Source organism: Meleagris gallopavo, chromosome 1 (assembly GCF_000146605.3).
Source record: "Meleagris gallopavo isolate NT-WF06-2002-E0010 breed Aviagen turkey brand Nicholas breeding stock chromosome 1, Turkey_5.1, whole genome shotgun sequence".
Classification (NCBI taxonomy): domain Eukaryota; kingdom Metazoa; phylum Chordata; class Aves; order Galliformes; family Phasianidae; genus Meleagris; species Meleagris gallopavo.
Genome location: NC_015011.2, coordinates 127,424,470 through 127,449,009, shown reverse-complemented (window position 1 = coordinate 127,449,009; position 24,540 = coordinate 127,424,470). Strand labels below are relative to the sequence as shown.

Below are 24,540 nucleotides of genomic sequence, written 5' to 3'. Positions count from 1 at the left end.
TGACTGATTTAATGCTCAGTTTGCCTCTTTGTTTGCCCCCATTAATTAGGCCCAACTGTTCCAACTTTCCACTTTTTCAATCCCCAGTTCTTTCTTAAAAATAAGTTTGCCCTGCTCAGATAGATACCATCTGTATTAACAAAGAATAAATTAGGTCAAGTGAGCTACTCAGCCCTGAGGGCTGCTTTCTGAGTCCCAAAGGGGCTAGTCCTGATTTCCACAGATGCCTACAGAAACCATCAGATGCATTTGTTGTTTACAGTTACGATAAACATTTCATACTATGCCACGTATTAGTCTTTGTTGGTAGCTACAAACAAGACAGACAATTCTGCTGAATTTCAGAGATAAAGTAGGCAAACTGTATTAGATTACAATCTTACCACTCAGTGTCAAATCTGTCTGCTCCTTAATCTGTCCTCTCTTCAATAGCCTAGCAATACATGTCTTAAAAGGCAGAGGGGGCTTTCATTATTCTTGACAAAGAAGGGGAAGAAGGGACACAGCAATGAGATGAGCCTGCCCAAGCTTACCAGAAGATTAAATATTTTAGAGAAAGAAGAGGAAATCATACAACACAAGCAACTGTAGACTTCTACAACAGGTAAGTAACACAATGTAACACAAGACAAGGATTTTGGACATCAAAGCAGTTTTGTTCAAGTTTTTCCAACACACAGGCATCAAGTCAAAATGGCTTGCAGACTACTGCACACTCAACATGCCCAGAGTCTTCATATCGTACCATAGAACAACTGTGGGCTGCTGTTCATAACCACCGCTTCTATACCTCCACCTTCCCACAGAGTTCTGACCTACACCTAAAATCACAACAGAGATATAAAGAAATTTAGATGTTTCTCATGCTGCCTATTGCTCTATGTCACATTATTAAATAACTGACTGTTATGCAATACTTTTGCAAAGCTTTTATATATCCTTCAGTTATCAAGTGTCTAAGAGCTTAACAGCATAGAAAATGGGACCAAACTGCCTCACACAGTTTCCCACACACAGCTTTGCCCAAGTTCTATGACTTTGTTCATTCATCCATAGCGCTATTCCCCAGTTTCCACCAGGAACTATGTGGATCAAGAACAAGTTTTCTACTTAGCAACAATCTGAAATACCAGACAGAAAAAAAATCTGCTCTATAGATTCCGGGTGAGATCATCAGTTTTTGCAGGATAGAATACTACTTATCCCAGAAATACCACTAGAATTGGTGTTCTAGAGTGATCTTTTCTTCTATTTTGGATTGTGGATTCATGCCTTTGTTAAGCCACTTTTCAACTCAAAGGTCAGTATCATCAATTCTTTATCTCAAGTTGAAAAGAAACCAATGCATGTTCTTAATACAGTCTTGCTCTTGACTTAAAAGATTCACAGCTCCTGCTTGTCCTGACAAAAAAAAAAAAAAAAAAGTCCACTTCTTTCCTGCTTCCAAATTTCAAATGTCCTGAATGTGTCAGTTCTTTCTATGTACAAAGAGAGTCTACAACACAATACTAAAATTGTGCATAACACTACAGAACTTGGCTTAGCCTATTTTCAATTTCCCACAAAATTTGATATGCCAGAGAAGAATACTAAGCAATTATGTCTGTAACTCCTGGTGCTGAGTCACGCATTTAATTCTTTTTGAATTAAGAATGGTCAGGAATCACCATGCAAATTAAAACATACCAGTTAAGCTTCCTGTTTTTCCACACAGTTCCATGGCCAGGTTCTTGATTTCAAGAACAATTCAACAGAACAACCATGGCAGGAGTTATTTTCTAATTCCAGATAAATTGTTTTGATCACAATCTGATGTGTATCTATGAAAACACTGTAAATATCCGAATGTTTTTAAACTAAATTATCAGAAGCTTTGGAGATTTCTTCTTTCTCTTTATTGTGTATGAGCCCCTGCTATTTCAAAACAGAACTGTAGAATATTCTTAGTTGGAAGGAACCCACAAAGACCATGAAGTCCAATTCCTGGCTCTACACAGAACCACTCAAAATTCAAACCCTATGCTTGAGAGCATCGTACAGACACTCGCGTGATCTTGAGGAATGTGGGGCTGGCAAAGAGTGGGGTCAGGACCCTGAACTTTGGAAGAGCAAACTTTAAGTTTTTCAATGGATTGTTGGCCAAGATCCCCTGGGATGCTGTCCTTAAAGACAACGACGTTGAGGAGAGCTGGCTGCTCTTCAAGGATGCCTTTCTGAGAGCATGAGAGCTCTCCATCGCTCTGAATAATAAATGGGCAGAGGACGTAGGAAACCAGCATGGCTTGGCAATAACCTGCTAGGCATGCTGAGGGCAAAGAAAGGTGCGTACAAGCTCTGGAAACAAGGGTGTGTCACCTGGGAAGAATACAGGGATGCCGTCTGGACTTGCAGATGTGGGATCAGGAAAGCCAAGGCACAGGCAGAACTGAACTTGGCGAGGGCTGTGAAAAACAACAGGAAGACATCCTACAGGTACAATGGCCAGAAGAGACAGGCCACAAAATAAGTGTACCTCCTTTGGTAAACATAAAAGGAAAACTGGCTTCAATGGACAAAGAGAAGACTGAGGTACTGAATGAGTTCTTTGCCTCGGTCTTCACTGGCAGCCAGGATTCTAGTATTTCTCACGTCCCTAAGCCCTGCATCCCTAAACATCTAGGTGGGGACCGGGACGGTAAATCCCCCCCCAACGTAAGGGCAGAGGCCGCATCATGAGACTGAATGCATACAAGTCTATGGGGCCGGATGGCGTGCATCCAAGGTTTTAAAGGAGCTGGCTGAGGTGGTTGCCAAGCCGCTCTCCATCATATTTGAAAAGTCCTAGCTGTCAGTGAGGTGTGGATGACTGGAAGAAAGGCCACAAGAAGGGACCCGGGAGACTACAGGCCACTAAGACTCACCTCTGTGCCTGGGAAGATCATGGAACAGACTGTACTGGACGACATGCTTGATCACATTAGGAATGAGCGTGTGATCCAAGACAGCCAGCATGGCTTCACCAGGGGAAGGTCATGCTTAACCAATTCGCTGGCCTTTTATGATGAAGTGACAGCATTGGTGGACAAGGGAAAGGTGACTGATGTAATTTACCTGGACTTGAGCGAGGCCTTTGACATGGTCCCCCACCACATCCTTATCTCCAAATTGGAGGGATGTGGATTTGATGGGTGGACCACTCAACGGATAAGAAATTGGCTGAAAGGTCGCAGACAGAGGGTGGTCATCAATGGTTCTATGTCCCCAGGGGTCTGTCTTGGGACCGGTGCTCTTTAACATCTTTATCACTGACATCAAAGACAGAATTGAGCGCACCCTCAGCAAGTTTGCTGATGACACCAAGCTGAGCAGTGCGGTTGACACAATGGAAGGAAGGGATGCCATTCAGAGGGACCTCAACAGACTTGAAAGGTGATCCTAGGTGAACTAATGAGGTTCTAAACAGCAAAGTGCAAGATTTTGCACTTGGGCCGGAGGAATCCCAGACATCTATACAGACTGGAAGGAGCAGTCCTTGAGAGCAGCCCTGCAGAGAAGGACCTGGGGATCCTGATGGATGAAAAGCTTAACACGAGCCAGCAGCGTGCTCTTGCAGCTCGGAAAGCAAATGGTATCCTGGGCTCCATCAGAAGAGGGGTGGCCAGCAGGGACAGGGATGTGACTGTCCCCCTCTATTCTGCTTTTGTAAAGCCCCATTTGGAGTATTGTGTCCAGGTCTGGAGCCCCCAGTACAAAAAAGATAGGGAGGTGTTGGAGAGGGTCCAGAGGAGAGCCACCAAGATGATCAGGGGGCTGTAGCACCTCCCCTAAGAAGACAGGCTGAGGGAGCTGGGCTTGTTCAGTCTGGAGAAAAGAAGGCTGCGGGGTGACCTCATTGCAGCCTTTCAGTACCTAAAGGGAGCCTACAAACAGGAGGGGAATCAACTCTTTGAAAAGGTAGATAACAGCAGGACAAGGGGAAATGGCTTTAAGTTGAGGGAGGGAAGATTTAGGTTGGATGTCAGGGGGAAGTTCTTTACAGAGAGAGTGGTGACACACTGGAACAGGTTACCTAGTGAGGTTGTGGATGCCCCATCCCTGGAGGCATTCAAGGCCAGATTGGATGAGGCCCTGGGCAACCTGGTCTAGTATTAAATGTGGAGGTTGGTGGCCCTGCCTGTGGCATGGGGGTTGGAGATTCATGATCCTTGATGTCCCTTCCAACCCAGGCCATTCTGTGACTCTGTGACTCCTTGAACTCCGGCACTTGGGGCTGTGCCCACCGCCCTCTGGTGCAGCACCTTTCTCAAACCTTTCTCTAATCCCCAGCTGCCCCTCCCCTGACAGCTCCATGCCGTTCCCTTGGGCCCTGTCACAGTCACAAAAAGCAGGGCTCAGCGCTGCCCCTCCGCTCCCTGTGAGGAGCTGCAGCTGCTGTCAGGCCTCCCCTCAGCTCCTCTGCTTTGTGCTGAGCACATGGAGGGGCCTCAGCCACTCCTCGTGTCGTAGCACCTACACCCTTCACCATCTTCGTAGACCTCCTCTGGATGCTCTCTCTGATTCTAAGATTCATAGTATTAGTAAAGAGTTTCAATCTACATTTATAATATAACTCAAAACGATGAATCCTAATCTCTCCAGATATTGTTTAGTTTTGCATCTGCTCTTGTGAATACATACCTCCTACCCCCTGAACTGGGATTAGTATTAAAATAGTAAAAATTTGAACTCAATGTCCCAAAGGTAGTTCAAGCCAAAAGGAACTGAATGCTATTTTACTGTGAAGAAAGAATACTTGAAACTTACCTCTGAAAGGACAAGAGGGAATTGGTTTTAAACTGAGACAGGGGAGGTTTAGGTTAGATATTACAAGAAAGTTTTTTACTCAGAGGGTGGTGACACACTGGAGCAGGTTGCCCAAGAACGTTGTGGATGCCCCATCCCTGAAGGCATTCAAGGCCAGGCTGGATGTGGCTCTGGGCAGCCTGGTCTGCTGGTTGGTGACCCTGCACATAGCAGGGGGTTGAAACTAGATGATCATTGTGGTCCTTTTCAACCCAGGCCATTCTATGATTCTATAATAAATAATGAATTCTTGTAAATCATTAATACTCAATTTTTCACTTATTCTGATGAACTAGAATTGTTTTCCAGTAATTTTTTCCCTCCCAGTGAAGGCAAAAATAGAGATATTGAATAAAACATGCATGAGAACACACAAAAATCACATACACACAAAAGATTTGTTGCACATTCTCACAGGTAAATCTTTATCTAAAACGACATTAAAGCTTTCTCATCATTATCTCCTTTACATTCTCTTTCAAGCAAGCATATATATGATTGATCAGTTACTTTACTGCCACTCTGAATGGAGATATTTAGCTTGTTTTTACATGAAAAGGAAGCATTTTATATGTCACTAGGTCAAGAACTTTTTCAAGCACTTCTAACTAATGGAAGCTATCACTGTCTTGAACATTTAAAACAACACCTATGTAGAATATACAGCACAGTTCAGGTATTTAATAAGTTGTTTCAGTAGCTTTTGCTCTGTCAATTGCTGTAACTGAATCTATTAGCTTCTATATGTTGATGGTAAACTACTTTATGTATAGAAGAATAATTGTTCCCACAAAAAAAAACCAGAAAACCATTAAATAAAGCTGACCAATCAAAAGAAAATGGCTGCGCCCCAAAATGTGTGTGACAAAAGAAAAAAAAAAAAAAGCTTACAGAATCATAGAATTGCTCAGATTGGAAAAGACCTTAAAGACCACCAATTCCAACCATAACCTGACCATACTACCCTAACTCTAAGAACTCTCTGCTAAATCATGTCCATGAGCACCACATCCAAACGGTTTTTAAATGCATCCAGGGATGGTGACTCAACTACCTCCCTGGGGAGCCTATTCCAGTGCTTAACAACCCTTTTTTTTTCCTGATATCCAACCTTAACTACCTTAACTACCCTGGTGCAACTTAAGCGCATTTCCCCTTGTCCTGTCACCTGTCACCAGTAAGACCAGCCCTGCTCTTGCTGTAAGCGCCCTGCAGTTATAGGAAGAGAGCAATAAGGTTTCCCCTCAGCCTCCTTCTCCCCAGACTAAGCAGCCCCAGTTCCTTCAGTAGCTCCTCGTAAAGCATATTCTCCATGCCCTTCACAAGCCTTGTTGTCCTGAATATGAATACAGTGATTAATATGAATATGAATACAATAACCCAAGAAGGATTTGAAGAGTCACTTCATTCTACAGAAAGTGAAGTTGCATGGCATCTGATAAACGTCAAATACATGAAATACCTTATGTCCAAATTTTTAAAGTAGCATCATCTAAATTATGAAAAGCTAAATACTATTACTTATTATCTAATACCTGCTTAGCCATTTTCCTTTTCAGCCCCCAAATACATGCCCCTACAACCTTCTAGGATGCCTAGGATTTTTTGATGTTTTTTAATTTTTATTTTTTTTTTTAAACATAATCAGTGTATTTTGGTCTATCCCACAATTGATCTTGTAGATTTTCTTTCTCTCCTTTTTTGTTTTTCTCCCCAGAAGAGCTACTTGATGCAAGTCATTCCCACATTAATTCAAAGGAGGTATCAGACTTAATATCCTTGACTGTGTCCTTCTAAAAATCAAATGGAAAAAATCTTTCAGAAGTACAGAAGTTTAGTATTGCTAAGTGAATGTAATAAAAGCCACATTCTTTGTACTTGACCAACACTGGACAGAAGCCTCTGAGGGACTGTTACCTCTTGTAAGAGTCACTTCAATTACATTTCACTTCAATCTTCATGCAAAATAGTGCCAAAGGAGAAGAAAATCAAGGGGGACATTTCACATAGTATACAAAATTTGTATTTTAAAAGATTTTAAAAATATATATATCCACTGTTTACTGTGGTATTTCTAGAATGTTTTTAAAGCATAACATTGAAAAATAAATTCTGTCGAACTCTGTAGACAAATCAGTGACTTTTGTTTAATTTATATTATTTAAATTATTAGTACTTTCATCAAAATTTTCAAGAAATCACTAAATAGCAAAATATAAGGTTGAAGATACCACAAGATACCCTATGTTATGTGTTACTACAGAATTAAGCATAGAAGATCCTACTTCAGAAACACACTTGCAAGTGTATATGTTTAAATACAAGCAAAACTGAGAAACTGAGACTTAACCAAAAAGGTCAGGTTGAAGTCAAGACACATTAATATTCAGAAAGAAAATCCTAGCAAAGCAGCATCGAAAATAAAGTTCACTGTCAGTATGCACATCTGGCACTAAAAAAAAAATAATTAATTAATTAAAGATCAACCTTTTTTCCCCTCTTTTTTTTTTTTTTTTACCCAATTTCACTGACTTTGAGCTGATTCATGATGCCAAAAAAATACTGAAGACAAAGCCTAGACAGTGAGTTGTTTAAGGCCTTGAGGCCTCAAAGTTCATTATTCATGCTTATATTTATACCTTAAGCCTGACATTTTTAAAAAATGATACATTGGAGTTCTTCCTTCTTTCAAAAACGTAAGTTTACCACAATGGAACATATAGCCCTGTATTATGTCTGGACACCACAGGGTATGATGGATGTGTCCTCAAAGGCTGTCACACTTCTTGCCCTGCTGCCATGCATGGTGAGAACTTATTAAAAGACTTTCCACAATGCAAAGAAACAATTGCAGTAAAGTTGCAGGTAATCTTGTAGAAGAAGCAGCTGATCATTTGTACCATAAACACAAACTGATAAGACTCTCTCCATTTTATAAGCATATGATCAACATTCTCCTCACATATCTTGAGCTGGAATTACTTTACCTCATTACAGAACAAGCTTGCCTTTGAAGAAACTAGGTAAACCGCCTTCTCAAGGGACAAAAAAAGTCACTTCTGTGTTGAATCGAGCCGTTGCACCCATCCAGTTTATGAACCCAAAGTACCTATTTTTCTCTGCTGATCCTGAAATGGTTCTGTGCACGGGTTTGACAATCACACTACAGAGGTTACATTCAGATACATTAAACTTCCTGATTTTATTATCAGCCTCAAAGTTATGTGGTCCAGTGTGCACACACAGAATTTCAACACAGAGGAACAATATTGACACAGCATATGCTAATTTGTATAAGGAAAAAACATCTGAGGATTTAAATCATTAACAGCCCACTAAACTCTTCATAATTGTCATCAAAACATATGTCAAATGATACCTATACAAATTTTCTTTGTAAGAAAGAGCTCGATGAAAAACTCAACATAAGCCAGCAATATGCACTTGTAGCCCTAAAGGCCAACCTTAACTTGGGCTGCCTCAAAAAAAAAAAAAAGAAAGCATGATTAACACATTGAGGGAGGTGACTCTCTCCCTCTGCTTTGCTCTGATGAATATCATCCTCTGTTCAACTCGAGAACCCACAGCACACAAAATACAAGGAGTTTTGAAAACGGATCCATGGCAGGGCCACAAAGATGACCAAAAGGGCTGATCTAGTAGGTGTCCCTGCCCATGGCAGTGGGGTTAGAACTAAATGATTCCAAACCATTCTCTTGATTCTACAATCTTCAGCAGTGTCAAAAGAAAAAACAAAATAAACAACATGACCTCATGAATGTGCTATTAAAAAGAAAAAAAAAAAATCAACTCATTCATCTACCTTTTTTTTTTTAATAACAATGTTGTTAATAAGCAGGTATTAAGCACAAGAAAGAAACACAGTTTTTCCAATTAATAACAGCAAAATCATGCCTCAAAATCATGCCTAATTTGCAAGCCTTTATTTACACATACAGTCTACAATTTTATACAAGTTATTGAAGCTTATGTAGCATAGAAGTCTTCAAAGGTAATTGAAACTATTTTAATGTTTACCTTACTCTTCAGCTGTTATGCAGACAAAAACAGAAAAGGATTTCTGATGCAACTAAGCATTCTTCAAAAAACTTCAGCTCAATCTTTATTCTGAACAGGATATACTGAAGATTTTCATACTATCATATTTTCATATTATCAAATGCACAAAGGACTCAGTGTTGTAACTGCAGCAAAATAATCCCCTTCTGGAAATGACCAAAATGACCTATCATCTATAAGCCATAATCAGTACATTGGGTCACTGGGACTCTGTATTTCATTTTCTATAAATTAAGTTTTACACAATAAATCAAGCAGCGAGTCAAAAAGAATCTTCTAAAAGACTATTTAAGTATTCAGTCTGGAACACTCACTGATTTATTCTGAGGTAAGGGTTAATAAGATAACCGACAATTCACAAGTGGAACAAAGTATTCCTCAAAGGGAAGGCTTTGTTTATATTCCTAACACAGTATCAACTGATACTCCTGAGAGACTACAGAAAGATGCATTAGGCATCTAGAGTTTACTTCACATGGTCATTACCTTTCCACATTCACTCATACTATACCATACAGAAAATAATGTAACATTGTCCAAAGCAAGGAGATGAAATCACTGTTGTTTGGCGCTAGAATGAACATAATATTCTCCATATAAAGAGCTATTATGCAAGAAAGAGGAAATAAATCTAGAATATCCAAATAAAGTTCTATCTGATACAGAACTGGAACAAATGCACTAACACAAATATTATGTTTCGAAATCTCAATCTCAGAAATCTGTTCTCAAATAGCATTTAAAAATCTCAGAAGAAAATCTCTGTAAAGGCTCAAGAAACTATTATTATCGATAGAAGTGAAGTGTAAATATTCTTAGTATTAATACAGTACTACTAAGGACACACCGATGTTAATTTAACAGTTTTCTTCAACATAAATACTTCAACACAATAGCTGAAAAGGACTGCTGGCTTAAATTTATTCTGTTACTTGGGATTGTATGGACAACTGTATAATTTCCTACATAAAAAACATAAATCTAACCCCATTTAAAGTTCTGTTGCTTTCTGACATCAGTTCAGCCTGCCACAGGGACTTGAAGCACAGAGTGGATAGGTATTTTTTCTTGTTTTTACCATACAGTTTCTAAATAGGAAAAAAAGACACTGTGCCAGTTTTCCACACTTAGAAGCCAACTGCCTGTATCGGCCTTATGCATGTATTTATTTCTGTTTTTTGTTCCTTTTGTTTTTAAATTGCAATCTAGTATCTCTTCAATGCAACTTTGCTTTAATGATAGACATCTGAGTATCTATCAAGTAACCCCACAAATCAACAAGCTACTACAGGCTCTTGTTCGTTGTCAGCAAAAACGCATAGGTATCAGTGGTGACACCATTTTGGAGACAACATTTTTCCTGTGCCAAAAAAGTGTGTTTTGCAGCTGAGAATTTGCTCTAAATGCAGCTCTACTGTATTCTTTCTACCTGTCGTAGTTTCCAGAGAAATAAACGGGGGCATTACTTTTAGAGTGACCAATGTATATAACGACCAACCTGTCCCATATATAACAGCATTGTAGTGTGATAATCTTCACGTTTACCTCTACTGCAGCTGTTACAGAACACTAATAGATCCTACTAATTGCACAGTACTTACTTTTTTAAATTGCATATAATCCTTCATAATATGGATCTCAAGTTTTCTAAAAACTGCAATTTTTTGTAGTTTTGTTCAAATTTGTCTATGATTTCTATGTTGTTAACAAATAGGCTTTTCTTAAATATTACCTGTCTGTTCAAGAACTGGTTCCATTAAAAATAGAAAATCCCACTCTAGTGGAATCCTACAGAAGCACGTACCATGACACAAATCCTTCCTTAAAATTGACAAATGGACATAAAACCTGGAGTGCTTCAGAGTTCTGCCAAACAAATGCAGTTTTTCAGTGCACTGAGAAGAAAAGACCATTTAATTCCTTTCACATGCAGTGAGTTTAGCCTGATGAAATTTCATCCTTTAATCTTTCAACAATATGCAATGACCCACCTCAAGCTGCAGAATCTCAGCTTGATGGTGGACTGGATTTAGCCACTAACCTGCTGGTGACTAAGTACAAAGCAATATAGTGGCAAATTACCAATATAAACACAAAGAAAAAGAAATAATAAATTGAGGTGTTAAAAACTGCAATTTACATCAACTGTAAAATACATGTAATACTTGGAAAATACATTGACCCAATGCACATGGACAACACTCTACCCTAAACAGACTGGCTAATCTAAACCATGTCTCAAATGGAAAACAAAACAAAAGTCCCCTCTCCATTATCTGTAATAGACAACAACATCAGAAAAGCAGACAATGAAGTCTCAGTGCTGAGACCTAAACTTGTCCTGATTAGCATCACCTTTCTCAAAAATCTCCACTCTAGACAAAATCTAACATTTTAAGTACTGCATGGAAACCAATTATCAACATTTGAGATGTTCCAGTCAGTCTTTGTCCCAGGAGTTATTTCCAGGAACTTAACTTGTGATATTCTGCCTGATCATAAAGAATATCAATTGATAAGAATATCTGATAGTAATAATAGAAGGACTATTATTAGATAAATCATATTAGTAGAAACACAGTTTCCTGTTCTATCAGTTACAGTTACCAGCTAGACATCACAGAGAGCCCCTCTTACTTGCTCTTACTTTCCAGTCACTGAAACATTCACATTCATTAACAGTCCAATATTTGAAATACAGCTTTTGTATTTACATAAGAATATTTTTCTCTAGACTTCCAGTTATTTCTCACTGCTTTTGTATGAATACCGCCTTCATACGTCAAAATTTATTTATTTTTTTTCTCAATTCTTAACTTTTTTTACACTCATTAATCCAAGCACAGGTTAATTTATTTTATTTACTGCCAGGTCTGCTTCTCAATTCTCACTCCCATTCTCTTGTCCCATAAAAACTCATTATAAGTTATTTGAACTTCGCTTGACAAATTTAAAAAGAGGATCACAGTCTACAGAAGAGAGAGCCAACAGTCAATTCAACACTGTTTTGATGGGACAGACTAAATTGCAGCTAATCAAATTCACAAGTTGTAGTTCTCAACACAAGAGTACTTGACATACCCTTGTAGACTACTTCTCAATAACTGTAGCATCAGTGTTTACTAAGACACTCATTTGCAATTATAGTTGACAATAGCACACTTCTCAATAGAAATGTATTTTCAGTTCTTCATTTTAAAGAATAAACATTTTAATAGAACTCGTAATTCAGGAATTACACTTAAAGAAATAGTGCACAAGCACTAGTTCAGCACAGGTCACTCTGGAAGCAATGCCTCCTATTTCTTTCCATGGAAACTAGAACAGATATAAAGAGCATGGTAGCACTATTTGGTAGAGCAGATTCTCAGCTACAAAACACTCTTCTTAGGAATGTCACCACCATTTCACAATACTGTGGAAAACCAACAGTCTCAAAGATATGACAGAGACTGAAGAAATTATTATTTCACAGTAACAGGTCCTCCTGCACCACTGATGTTAAACCGGCATTGCACTATCCAAAATGAAGTACTCATGAAGCTGAGAAGAAAGCTGCACAAATTACTAATATCTTCATTCTTGATACGAAAATTAAACGTTATCAGTTGTTTGTGTACCTGAGGTAATCCTACTAAGTAGCATCACTGCTTAAAGAGTCCCTATTTTCTCTATACTGTTATTTTTAGTCAAGTTTTAAACATTCCTTGCTATATAAAATTGGATATGTACTGCATAATGAATTATTCAGAAGTCTGCACAGAAAAGGATTTGACTCGCTTATACAACCAAGCAACTATGCTACAGAAGGATCTCCAAATGAAAACAAACATTAGTTGTTGTTTCTTAAAAACCTCTGCTCTTCTGACATCCCCCTCAAATGTTCCAGCACCTCTATGCTTTTTTCCCTTCTCCATTACTGAAATCATTGTTTAATTCATTTCAAACACTGTATTTTGAAGAAACAAGGGAGCCCAGGTAACAGTTCTGTTTGTTCTCAACACTATTTGGAGTGTCTCTATCAAAAATAAAAAACAATTAAGCTAGAAACTGCAACTAGCCTAGGATTATCTACTGCAAGCAAAAACATTTATCCCTCCTACAAATACTTTAAATGCCAAAACATGTGAAGATAAAAGAGAAGTTTTTCAGTGTATTTTATAAACTGGCAACACTATAGGTAGGAGTGCCCAACTTCAGGATATCAATGAATTCACTACCACAACGTTCTCAGACAAAAGTATAGCTCCATCTAAGCATTCAACACTCTTTCTGCCTCCCAGCCTTCTCTAACTATCCATTCACTTCAGTAGTTGTAGTTCTCTTTTCACTAAGGGGCCTCTATTAAAATATAAATAACAACTAGACAAAAAAGTCAACAAATTTTAAAATAGTTATTTAAAATTATATAGAGGAATGAATCATTGTCTCCACACATATAATTTCAAAGCACTTCACTTGCAAGTAAACACTTAAGATCAAGACTCAAAATTATTTATATAGCAGGCTTTATCACTGAGGAATGTGTCCTAGGAAATTCTTAAAAGCAAGGTGAAATAGGCATACTCTAAGATCAAGGACATGCAACCAGTTCCTGCTTTAAAGCTGGATGTGTTTACCTAAAGACCTGAAGTTTACCTGAAAAAAACCAAGGTTGATGAGAAACTGGCTAATGAGAAACACAGCCAGTCGGCTTCCTAGATTCCCACTTCACAATATAATTTCTCTACTTAATACTATCATATAAATCAGTCTCCTCTCAGCAAATAAAGCATTCACTAATAAGTCACATCACCTGCAGTATAATTCATATATATTTCATACTAAAAGAATATTAAAAAAAAACAACTTGATAAACAGGATTTTGAAAGCCTGTTCCTCAATTCAACATTGATGTCACTCAAGTCGAGCATTTATGGAATTACAATCTAGCCACCTGTATATCTCATGCTCAACTCCTGCTTGCAAAATTACGTCACACTACACTATTTTTGTGTGCATGGAAGAGAATTTCAAAATTGCTTTCAGATTTCAGACACTGCAATACTGCTACTCCACAAAATGCACAAGATCCACTCAAACTGTCTTTCCACATGTTTTGAAAGCACTGTTTTCCCAGGATTACCTCAAATCAAGCAGCAATGCTGCACACTGCCTAAATCACAACTGACTCCCCTAGGAGCACTGAAAACAGTAGGCCTACCTACCAAATAAATAAGCAGCACTGAAAGCAGTCATCGCCATCTCCAACAAAATAATCTTTTACTTTAAGCATTAGAGACAACAAGAGTTGAAACAACTCTAGGAACTCTTTCCACTTAGACATTTAGAACAAAGATATAGTTTAACAATATCACAGAATAGCTTACAGTGGAAGGGACCTTCAAGGTCATGGAGCTCCAACCCGCTATCAATGACAGAGTTGCCAAGTTTATTTTATGAGTGCTTAAAATATAATAGGGAAAGCTTTCATTGGTTTTAATGTGTCAAAAATGGATACGCCCCAATTTGTTTCTACTCTTCCACTGATGAAAGACAGAATGTATACAAAAGACATTCAAAAAAATTAAGTACTTTTTTCCCCCCAGAAGAAATATATTTTCATTTCGTTTAAAATATTTTGCATTAACCTTGGTGTTGTTCCTTTGTTCAGCTTCTTTATAATTCCAATTACTTTGCTTTGCCTCTAATGGTTGTCTTGTGGGTCTTGTGAGCCTCACAAAGCTTCTTCCCAGCTGAACAAGGAAGTAACAAAACCTAACAGTAAGAGGAAAAATTTCAAGAAAGAGATTGAAGGAATCACTACTACTCACGGTAAAATTGCTAGAAGAGATATTCAAGAATGAGAAAATTTTGCAGTTACGGTTGCTAATTTATTTTATTTTAAGTGGCTTAAAGTATGCTGGTAACTAAAAAAAAAAGCAAGGAAGAGCAATGTTGTTGATTCAGTGTAACTTCTACATCTACCACTTCTGAGTGTGACAACAACATACGGCAGAACTCTTCAGAAGCCTTTGAAATTCACAAAAAATGAAGAAGAGTTTAGTAGCATCAGAACACAAATTCAGGATGCTGAAATGCAACCTGACATGTTTTCATGAAAGAGATGACAAGAATCCCAGTTTAGAATCCCAGCTGACCAGCAGCTGTCCTCATTGCTTGTTAAGTTCCCCAGGGACAAAGAAGTAACCCATTAATCTTCCTGAAAACAATCTTAAATTTTAAAATGCATACTCTGAAGTTATTTCTGGCAGGCTCTGTAAAATTAGAACAGGCTATCATCTGTTGCACACAAGGAGCTACAAGGAGCCAATACCAAGCTGGAGGGAAGGGGCTGAGGTTAGAAGTCTGTCATCAATTTTGGGGGAGGTGAATAGAGTCTGCTATTACAGTACTGACAGGTTTTACATAAATACAGACAGCATCCAGAAGTCTTAATTTGTAAAGCTGCCATCCATGTAACTAATTACAGTTCATCCTAATTAGTAGATTAGCAAGGTAAAAATCTTACACCCAGTTCAGCCTGTTTTTTGAAGAGTCTATCTCCCTAAACTATCCTGAAGCATTCAATTTACTGACTGGAGTACTACATGAAAGACATGAAAAGGAACACAAACCAGATATTTTGCTTTAATCCAGGGAGCAACCTGAACCTTTTCTAGTAATGGCTGTGTCATTACCACAAATATTTCAGATTGCTCAGTCCCAAATACAATCAGAACAACATTTAAGCAAATGCCAAGAGTTCTGTATAAGAAGGCATGTCATAACCAGCAACTACTCCAAAACTCAATTACTGCAGTGGGGACTCAAAATGGGCACTTTTGATGATTTTGTAACGAAGTGTTACCTCCTTTGAAAGTACCATGTAAAAAATAAAAAATAAACAGAACAAAAGAAAAAACTTAGTAGTACCACATTTTCCTCTTTTATTTCCCAAGTAAAAAATATATCGCTTTAATAGCTTTAGTGTTTTTTCAAATGCACAAATAGGACAATGTGAGGTGTACACATGAAAAACAAATACAAGTATAAATCACAAGCAGCAACTTAAGCGACACAGCTCTTCTGCCTAAGGTCGCTTTTCCAAAGTAGGCCAATGAATACATAGATTATACCTCCTGAACTATTGCAAGCTGCACAGTAATCGAATAAAGTTAATGTGACCTTTAAGAAAAATCAGAGCAGAATCCAGCCTTGAAGAAAGTTAAAAATACATTAAGTAAGCACAGTGGCATGCTGCAGATATTGTGTTAATGCTTTGTATAAATAAAGAATTACAAAATGTTAAGACATAACCAACTAGGAAGTCCTATGTAACTACACTCACACAAAGCAAGAAGACTTTCCCATATTCTCATCCTTTCTACATCAAACTACAGGATTACAGAGCTTGTTTCATAATTTTATATAAATTTAACTATATATGCACTTATATTTAGAAGTTTCATAAGCTGATAAAGAAAGCTACAGGTGACCTTCACACTGAGTATCTAGAAAAGACACAAAGTGCAAAGAAGGTTCTACATACAATTTTTACATTTAGACTCTGCAACCTGTTGGTGTAATGGCTACAACACACCTTGTGAACCAAATAAAACCAAATAACCTATCTTCTTTTATTTTCATGTTAAATGAACAGTAAGTAGAATCTAAAGACCAGAAAACTGGATATTTCATAAAGTATTTAAATTAGCTCAGAGATGTAGTTGGACTTTCCTGCTCCCCAACAGAACAATAAAGTGAGGGTCTGTAGTGGAAACGCAAAGGCATGGATTGAACCATTAACTGAACACCTGGTGTGAAAGCAGGGCCAGCCCAGGGGAGCTCAGGTGCATGCAATACCTGAGTAACCAGCAGGGGTGGAGCCAAGATCCGATTTAAGACCTCATTTAAGGGTTGGCAGTGGAGGTAAAAGTATCTTGCTAGAGATCCCTGCTTCCTTGAGCCCTTCTGAAGGTAAGCAGTTTGTTTCCTTTGTTTCTGTGCCCACAGCTGTTGCATCTGAGCAAATCCTCACTTCCTGCAGCCTAGGATCCAGCTTCTCTGCTGTCACTGCTGTGCTTTCCAATGCATTATGGGGTCACAAAGAAGAATGTAAAGATCAGTGCTAATGATCCAGCAATAGTCAACCCCAGAGCCAAGTGTAACATTTTGTTGCCATTGATAACAGACATAAATATGTTCTATCTCATAGTTGAGATACATCTAGAAACAATGCTTCCTGCATTATTTTTAACGTTTTTCTAGCAATTTGCCTCAGGTGAAGCGTATTGAAGCAAACCAACTGATTCCCCAGAAAAAATCACAACAAATTTACACAAAACTTAGCGTTCATCAATTAAAAGTCAGGCTATCAAATTCTCCCAGCTGGGATGGGAGTGAAGGAAAAAAGCAACTGAGCAGGAAGCCTTCAGGAACAGATGCCACAGATCACCACAACTGAGGACTAGATGGAGTAGCTGTCAGAATTCACCAAAAACAAATTTTAGACTTTATTTACATATAATTTGAAAAGCAACTCTGTAAACATCTCCAAACTACCTCTAAAATGCAGTATATGCATTTTAATATGATCCTTTAGAATAAGCTCAAACTTAGGCAAGCTTACTTTATTATCAGAAAAGCACAAGCAGTTTAGCATAGTTGTATTGCTAGTGAGGCAAGCAGTTAAAATCAGTTTAGGTATGCCTATAAAAGAGAACTCTAATAGTATACTGTATGTACACTATAGGTAAGTTCAGAAGAGCATATTCAGAATAAAATGAGTATGTAAGGATTTCAGGCTCCAGCAATATTTTCCCCCGCTTCAGCCATCCTTCTGCCTTTCAGTGAAAGAGCTTAGACATTTATGTGGATATAGTTAAACTGCTTAAATTGAATTGTAAACACAAATTATTCAGAGTTCACTAAGACTGGGGCCCTTAAACTGCATAAAAACAAGAAGGGAGCTTAAGTTAATCCCCACAAGACTGCCGTTTTAGCATATTCAGAATGTTCTTCAGAGTAGAACAAGACGTTTCATTCCTGTTAAAATAAGCTTTCCAAAATGATAAAACAGTATTAGGCTCAGAAATTGTATCTTTTGAGATTACCAGAGGGAGTTGGGCAAAACTGCTCACAGAAATCCTGTTTCTATTTTACACCCTTTCAGGCTTTAGAAGGAGGCTGGGAACATTCACTGCTTCAGAAGTAACATCATCTCAAGCATCGTCCCCTGGAAACACTTCAGAAGGAAGTCTTGAATTTGCCAGCTTAGTCTTACCATCGCAACTGAAATTAATTCAAAACCCTTCAAGTATATTGTAGCTATCCAAAGTAAAACAATAAACATAATGCAACAGGCAAAGATTTGAACATTTCTCTTACAAATATTAACAAAGCAAGACTACAGAAATCCAAAGAAAGGGAACAATGGGATGACCCAAATTTTTTGAAAGTATTTTTGTCCTGTAACATTTCACTCACATTCCAATATACTGTTTTATTAACTACTTTCACAATTTACCTGTCTTCCAGGCAAACTTCCTCAGCAGTCATACATCTACAGTCTCTATGTGGAAGAAGAGCTTTAAAAGAAATGTGCCATCCCCTATCACAAGAATATCCCAGATGCACACAAAATGTAGCACCCAGCAAAATTTTACTTACCAACTCACCGAAGTTGCTGAAACAGCACCAAAATTTTGCAGAATGGAAAGATATATATTATGCTTTACCAAGGCAATGTATTAAACTACTCCTTAAGCTAACACTAAACATGTTTTACATTAGGAAGTATCAACAGTAAGGGAGTTATACTGTTTATCCTAAACTAATTTAGTTAAGCACAGCTTATGCCCAGACAAGTCCTTGCAAGGTAAACAAGAAGCTCCTATCTCCCACTTCAGGAAAACTCATTCTGTGAATTTGTCTGTGTGTCTACACTCTTCACAATAAACAGAAGCAGCACATAAACTCCACCCTTTTCTTACTTTCGATACTTACCTCTTGAATATATAAATGGTTACTATTGCTGTCCACCACAAAAAGCCCAGACGGGCAAACTCAGGAATCTAAGCACAGAAAAGCTGAATCAAGCAGTATTTTGCCAACAAAGTTCATATTTCAAATCTAAGTACGTAAATAAATAAACAGAATCTCTATTTGCGTTCACATTTTCTATCTTGTCAAGCTTGGGTTGATACACAATACTTTCGATGGTAGAATTTTTCAACAATATCTTCACTTAGAACATTAGTTTTGTTTAAGCAGAGACTTTCTGTGGAGAAGGTGTGTGGTGTTAGTTGCTCATGATTTTGTGGGAGATGAGTTTTGAATGCTTCTTATTTCTGAAATATCAGAACTAGTTTGATTCCAGATGATTTGCATCACAGCAGGTACTTCTGTGGCTCTCTGAGCTACTTACAGGACTTAGTAGGTTATTTATCTGCAAGAAGTATATCTGAGAGTCAAAGCCTATTCTAAAATGTACTAAGTTCTCAACATCAGAGAAAGAATCTCAAATTTCTTTCTGCAGTTAACTACATACCAAAATGTAGCTGTAGATCTAATAGGTGACAGGCAAACACTAAGTAAGCCATTTACTTCCTCACTGACTTTAAAACTGAAAGACAGAAAAGCAGAAATGTGAACTTTCAGATTTCACATGCTCAGACTTCTTTCATATACTTTTCCTTCTCTGACCTTCCTTTTTGAAAGACATAAAGTACTTGTTTCAAATCGTTTTTTCCAGACTAAAATAAGAACAATAAACTTATGCAAAAGGACCTGTTGCTGCTGATTCCACAATAACTATCACAGTGCTCAAACAAGCAACAGAAGAAAGCTGAGTCACACCTGGTCATTCCCATTCCAGATCAGCTAAAACAGTACTAAAGGTTTATTTTTTGACAAGTATGATGTTGTGGAAGGGAAAAATGAAGCAAGACATTCCACAGAAGAGTGAAAATAAAATCCAAGTAATTTAGCTAGATGACTAAAGTCTCAAGGATGTACAAATGCAACAGTGAATTCAGGTCACCATTACAGTCACAACATTCAGACCGTGTTTTCTTTCAAAACTTGTGGTATTTAAGGACATTGCCAAGTAAAATTGGTGATTATTTTTTATCATTGCAGTATCAAGTAAAGGTGACAAAACAGAAAAAAAACGTTCCCACACCTCCCTGAATAGTATTCAAAACAGCTGCCCTCAGCAGCAAAACCAAAACTAAGGATTAGTCAGAAACAGAAGAGGTGTAAGAAAAACTTTATCCTTGTGTGGAAGTTGTCATTTAGACTACAGAGAAGGAGAATAGTCCTGTAACATCCTATACACAAGCAGGTTCTTCTCACAGGATTAGACGGCAGTTCTATACCTACTGTCCCTATGGTATAATGTCATTTAAAATAGATTTGGCTAACATATTTTGTCTGTGAACTCACTGAAATTAAGTATTTAAAAATATGTTGCTTCTCACTTTTCCCATGTACTTTTTAAAATTTTCCCATGCTCAGAAAAATTGCAATACTGGTTTGCCCAATTTTTTATTCTGCATTTGCTTCATTTAAAGCACATCATGGGAACAGCTGCTTAAAAGAATCTTTTCAAATGAATATGTTACTATTAAAATATTTCAATCAATTTAATAGATTTACAAAACCTGATTTACATTCAAAATGTATGCTATGGAATTCACTGCACTTCAAAAAATGGGCAGGAAACTTATATCAGAGGAGAGAGGGCAGGAGCAAGTTTGTCACCCTCCTCTATCCAAAGCTGCCTGCTACTCCTGCACTAACCTACGTTTAATTTGGGAACATAACACTTCTTCTCTTGCTTTCACTTACCCAAAAGTAAAGAAATAGCTTCTAAATTTCTTTCACTTGTACCTATTACTCTAGTTTATCTACACTATTTCTTCATTATGACATAACTAAAAAATGTAGCATCTGCAGAGTATGCGTAAGGTGTCCAGCTGCAGACACCAGCACCTGGAACAGGAAGGGTGCCCTTGTTAGAAGCTCAGCAAAGCCATGGATGATTCACTTACTGTTCACGGTCTCTCTCTTTCACCAGACCTACAAATGTTTTGAAACTAATAACTCAGGCACGGCTGGGCCATGAACTTTTAGCTATTAACTTTCAGTGAATGTAGCTATGACATCTACATTTTTGCTTCTATCCAGCATAGTACTACCATAGCCTTGGTACAGATGAGTATCTATCATTTAAGCTCAACTGATTCACAAATATTTTATTCCAGTCTGAGCAGCAGTTTCTGAACATACTAAGCAAACACACGTGGCTTAACTTCCACTGAAAAAGAAATCAATTCAAAAACAAAAGTGGAAAAAGGCACCTTCATTAGCCCCAAAGACAGAGCATGTACCTTCTTAGATAAGACGGGTAGTAAAACAAAAAAACAAACAACAAAACAACCATGTACCTGAAAAACTCAAAGCCACAACTTCAACCTCTCAGGAAGTAACCTTAAAGAAATATTCTTCCTGTTCTTAGTGCCAGAAACCAGTCTGCACCACACTCCTGGTGCCTGCTCCAAACTTGCAACTACTTTACAAACCAAGTCTCAGAGTAGTACCCAAAAAGCATACACTAGTCTCTGCTCTCAATGTTTTATCAGGGAGCCTACAAATATCAAAGCCCAGGGATGTTTAGGGAGAGATAAATGCCCCCCACCTATCACTGTGCAAAACTATGCTTACTCTTTTTGCTCTCTTTCTTCCTTCATAAGGTGTTCTTTGCTAAACCAGGCCTAACTTCCAACAGAAGTCAGAGAGCAGCAGTTCTAAGCTAGCTTGCACTGCAGTGCTCACATTAGCAAAGACTGTAATCCTCTCAGCCTAGAGGATATTAAAGCCAGCAGCTGCTGCCTTCAAAGCAAGTACCACTTCCAACCACTTTTTGTTTTTATTAAGAACTTCATTCCATCCTCCAAGAGGAGATGCCCAATCCCAAGGATGACCACACTGACAGTAATGTAATTTATTTAGCTTACATCCTACTCACACACAGCAGTAGGAGCACAGAGCTTACCTCCAGACTACCGCTTGCCTGCAGATAGTTTCCAAGGCTGCCCTTCTAGCCCTGAGTATATCTACAAGCAACAGCGATCCTAGAAGGGAAGATACTGGAACTTCCCGTCCTGTAATTTCTGGGTGTCCCCTTTAATGCCATAGCTATCTCCAAATATCTCAGAGCACAAACAGCTTTTGAGCACCCAGTCTAAAGACAGTGGCTGCTCTTCTCACAGCAGTCATGCTGCACATAAGGCTGTTGTAACGAAACCGATGACAGCACATTCATCTCTTGCACTTCTGCAAGGAGATCAAATAAAAGGAGTTTAGGGTAATACTAAGTTAACCATGAACAAAAAGTAGATACACTCTTTCAGTGTATGTGATATAAACCTGAACTCTATTTAACTTATTAAACAACAACAACAAAAAAAAAACAACAAAACTTTAAGCCAAGCAAAAACACGTTTCTCAAGCTGCAATACACCTTTGATAGCTTGCAGCACATTGAGCTGCAGGATGCAGGGCAGCATGTCAATAGGCACATACAGAGCTGCTGGCCCATACCTCGGCAGCACTGCACCATTTCAGGAGGGCACCACATCTTCAAGTTTACAAACTCTGCCACTTGGAGGCTGGTACAGTTGTGTTCACTTTCAGTATCACTTTGAGGCTGCCAATTGCTTCCTGGTCAGAAGCGAGGTCCCTTCCCTTCTCACAGCCTTGTAACGAGGAATGCAGACATCTCTTAAATCTACTTCAAAATCAGCTGAAAATAGACAGGCTCAGCTTCTTGTTTGAGATAAGACCTCATGCATACATCTGTGACATAAGACATCACATCTTACGTCTTTTTCTCCACCAACAAATGCCAAAGTCCAGAAAAGACGCAAATACTCATCTACTCAGACAGAGAGTTACAAAAATATGAAGAGGGGAAAAAAAATAAAAGAAAAAGAAAAGAGAGCAGATAGAGCGTTCTTTCAGTATTGCTAGTGTTATCAGAAGTAGCTGCCTGCTTCTTTTTTACATTTTTTTCCTTCTGCGTCTTTACATCAAGCAGTTTCTCTTTATTGAAATAAACTTTCCTCTTTCTTAAACTCTTAGGAGCACTTTAAAGAACACCCTAACAAGTTATGCTGTTTAAAACCATCATCAAGATTATTTCTGTGCTCTGAAAGTAATGTCTTTTATTTTATTATGCTGGCCCACAACATCGGAGGCGGATGTTGGTGCTAGGGGAGCAGAGGTTGAACCTTCCTACTAAGATCCTGTTACATCTTGCTGTCGCACAACAGATGGCAGCAGAGGGGCAGTCTGTCCAAATGGCATCTGACATAGAAGTGCGTGCGAAGCAAAGGTGTGGAAATGGATTTCTCCATGTGGAAAAAATGGCATCCACTGACATTCCTCAATGCTTGCTGAATGTTTATGGAGACCAAACAGTGGATGCAAGCACAGTGAGGCAATGGGTGGTGCATTTCAGCAGGGACGACAGTAGGTTACCACTGCTGGTGCAGATTTTTATGAGATCACTATGCAGGCTCTTGCTCACTGCTGGCAGAAATGCATAGCTAAAGGTGGGGACCGTGTTAAAAAAATAGTGTTTTGTAGCTGAGAATTTGCTCTATTAAACAGTGTTTTTCTGCTTTTCATGTCTGTTGCAGCTTCCTTGGAAACAAATAGGAGGCATTACTTTTGGAGCAACCAATGTAAATTTCTTCATTGGCCTCAGCAACATTTCTGTGACTACTGCATTCTTTAAGAATCACTGTTTTCCCACAGACTGTGCACCACATGAAGTCATAATCCTTGGTGATGACAACTGTGTCCACAGCAACCAGCCATGATGTAACAAACGAGACGAACCACTCCTGGCAGAGGGACAGCATCACAAACCTTTCTGGCAGACTCTTAGGAATCTCAATTAACGTCTCAATAAAACGCCTGTTGACATTTCAACGTGGAAATATTATCTCATAAAACAACATACTTCAAGAGAAGGTAGTGTTGTCTTCACCAATCACCATGCTCCCAGGCCTTTTCAACTCCATTTTTAAAGACCTTTTCAAACCACGAATTGCACTACGAAAGGATTTCAATCCACTTCACTGACTGAAGAGAGCTTAGTAGTATCTGAAGTAGTTGCTAGAATAAATCTATCCAAAATCCCTCCAGAGATCTCTAACGAAAAACATCCAACTTCTGTACCACTGAACCTTCAGATGTTCAAAGGACGCACAAAATCAGCTGTATGTGTACAGCAGGCAGATGTTACACTGATACGAACATATCACCACTGATGGTGGATGTGTCAGGTTACTAAGTGTGCGCATTTACACCTCAGCGCTGCTGATCACAGGAGTGTGGCAGATGTGGGATGTAACACTGCCTTTCACCAACATTCAGCTCTAGGCAAAACACCTCCGCATCAGCATTCAGGCCAGCAGAATGCTGGGGCTTTGAAATACACTTAAACGCGTTCAGCTAACTTGTCTGATCTCTCACCGGTCCTACGACTGCATTTGAATGATGAATTTCTATCACGATGCACCCAAATGCAGCTAAGCCAGCCGAAGCAGCTCTGTACCGGAGGGCGGCCGCGCTGCCCGCACACAG

The 24,540-nt window shown here is 38.5% G+C and overlaps 1 protein-coding gene across 1 annotated transcript in view; it reads right to left on the bottom strand.

Moving 5' to 3' along the window:
• PRKX (protein kinase X-linked) overlaps positions 1-24,535 on the bottom strand; it is a gene marked incomplete at its 5' end in the record, with an annotated part of 48,258 nt that extends 23,723 nt beyond the window's left edge. Inside the window, one exon of the mRNA XM_031557551.1 lies at positions 24,430-24,535. Coding sequence (XP_031413411.1) covers positions 24,430-24,535 — 106 coding nt within the window. The remainder of the gene's footprint in view (positions 1-24,429) is intronic.
• Positions 24,536-24,540: the final 5 nt, after the last annotated feature.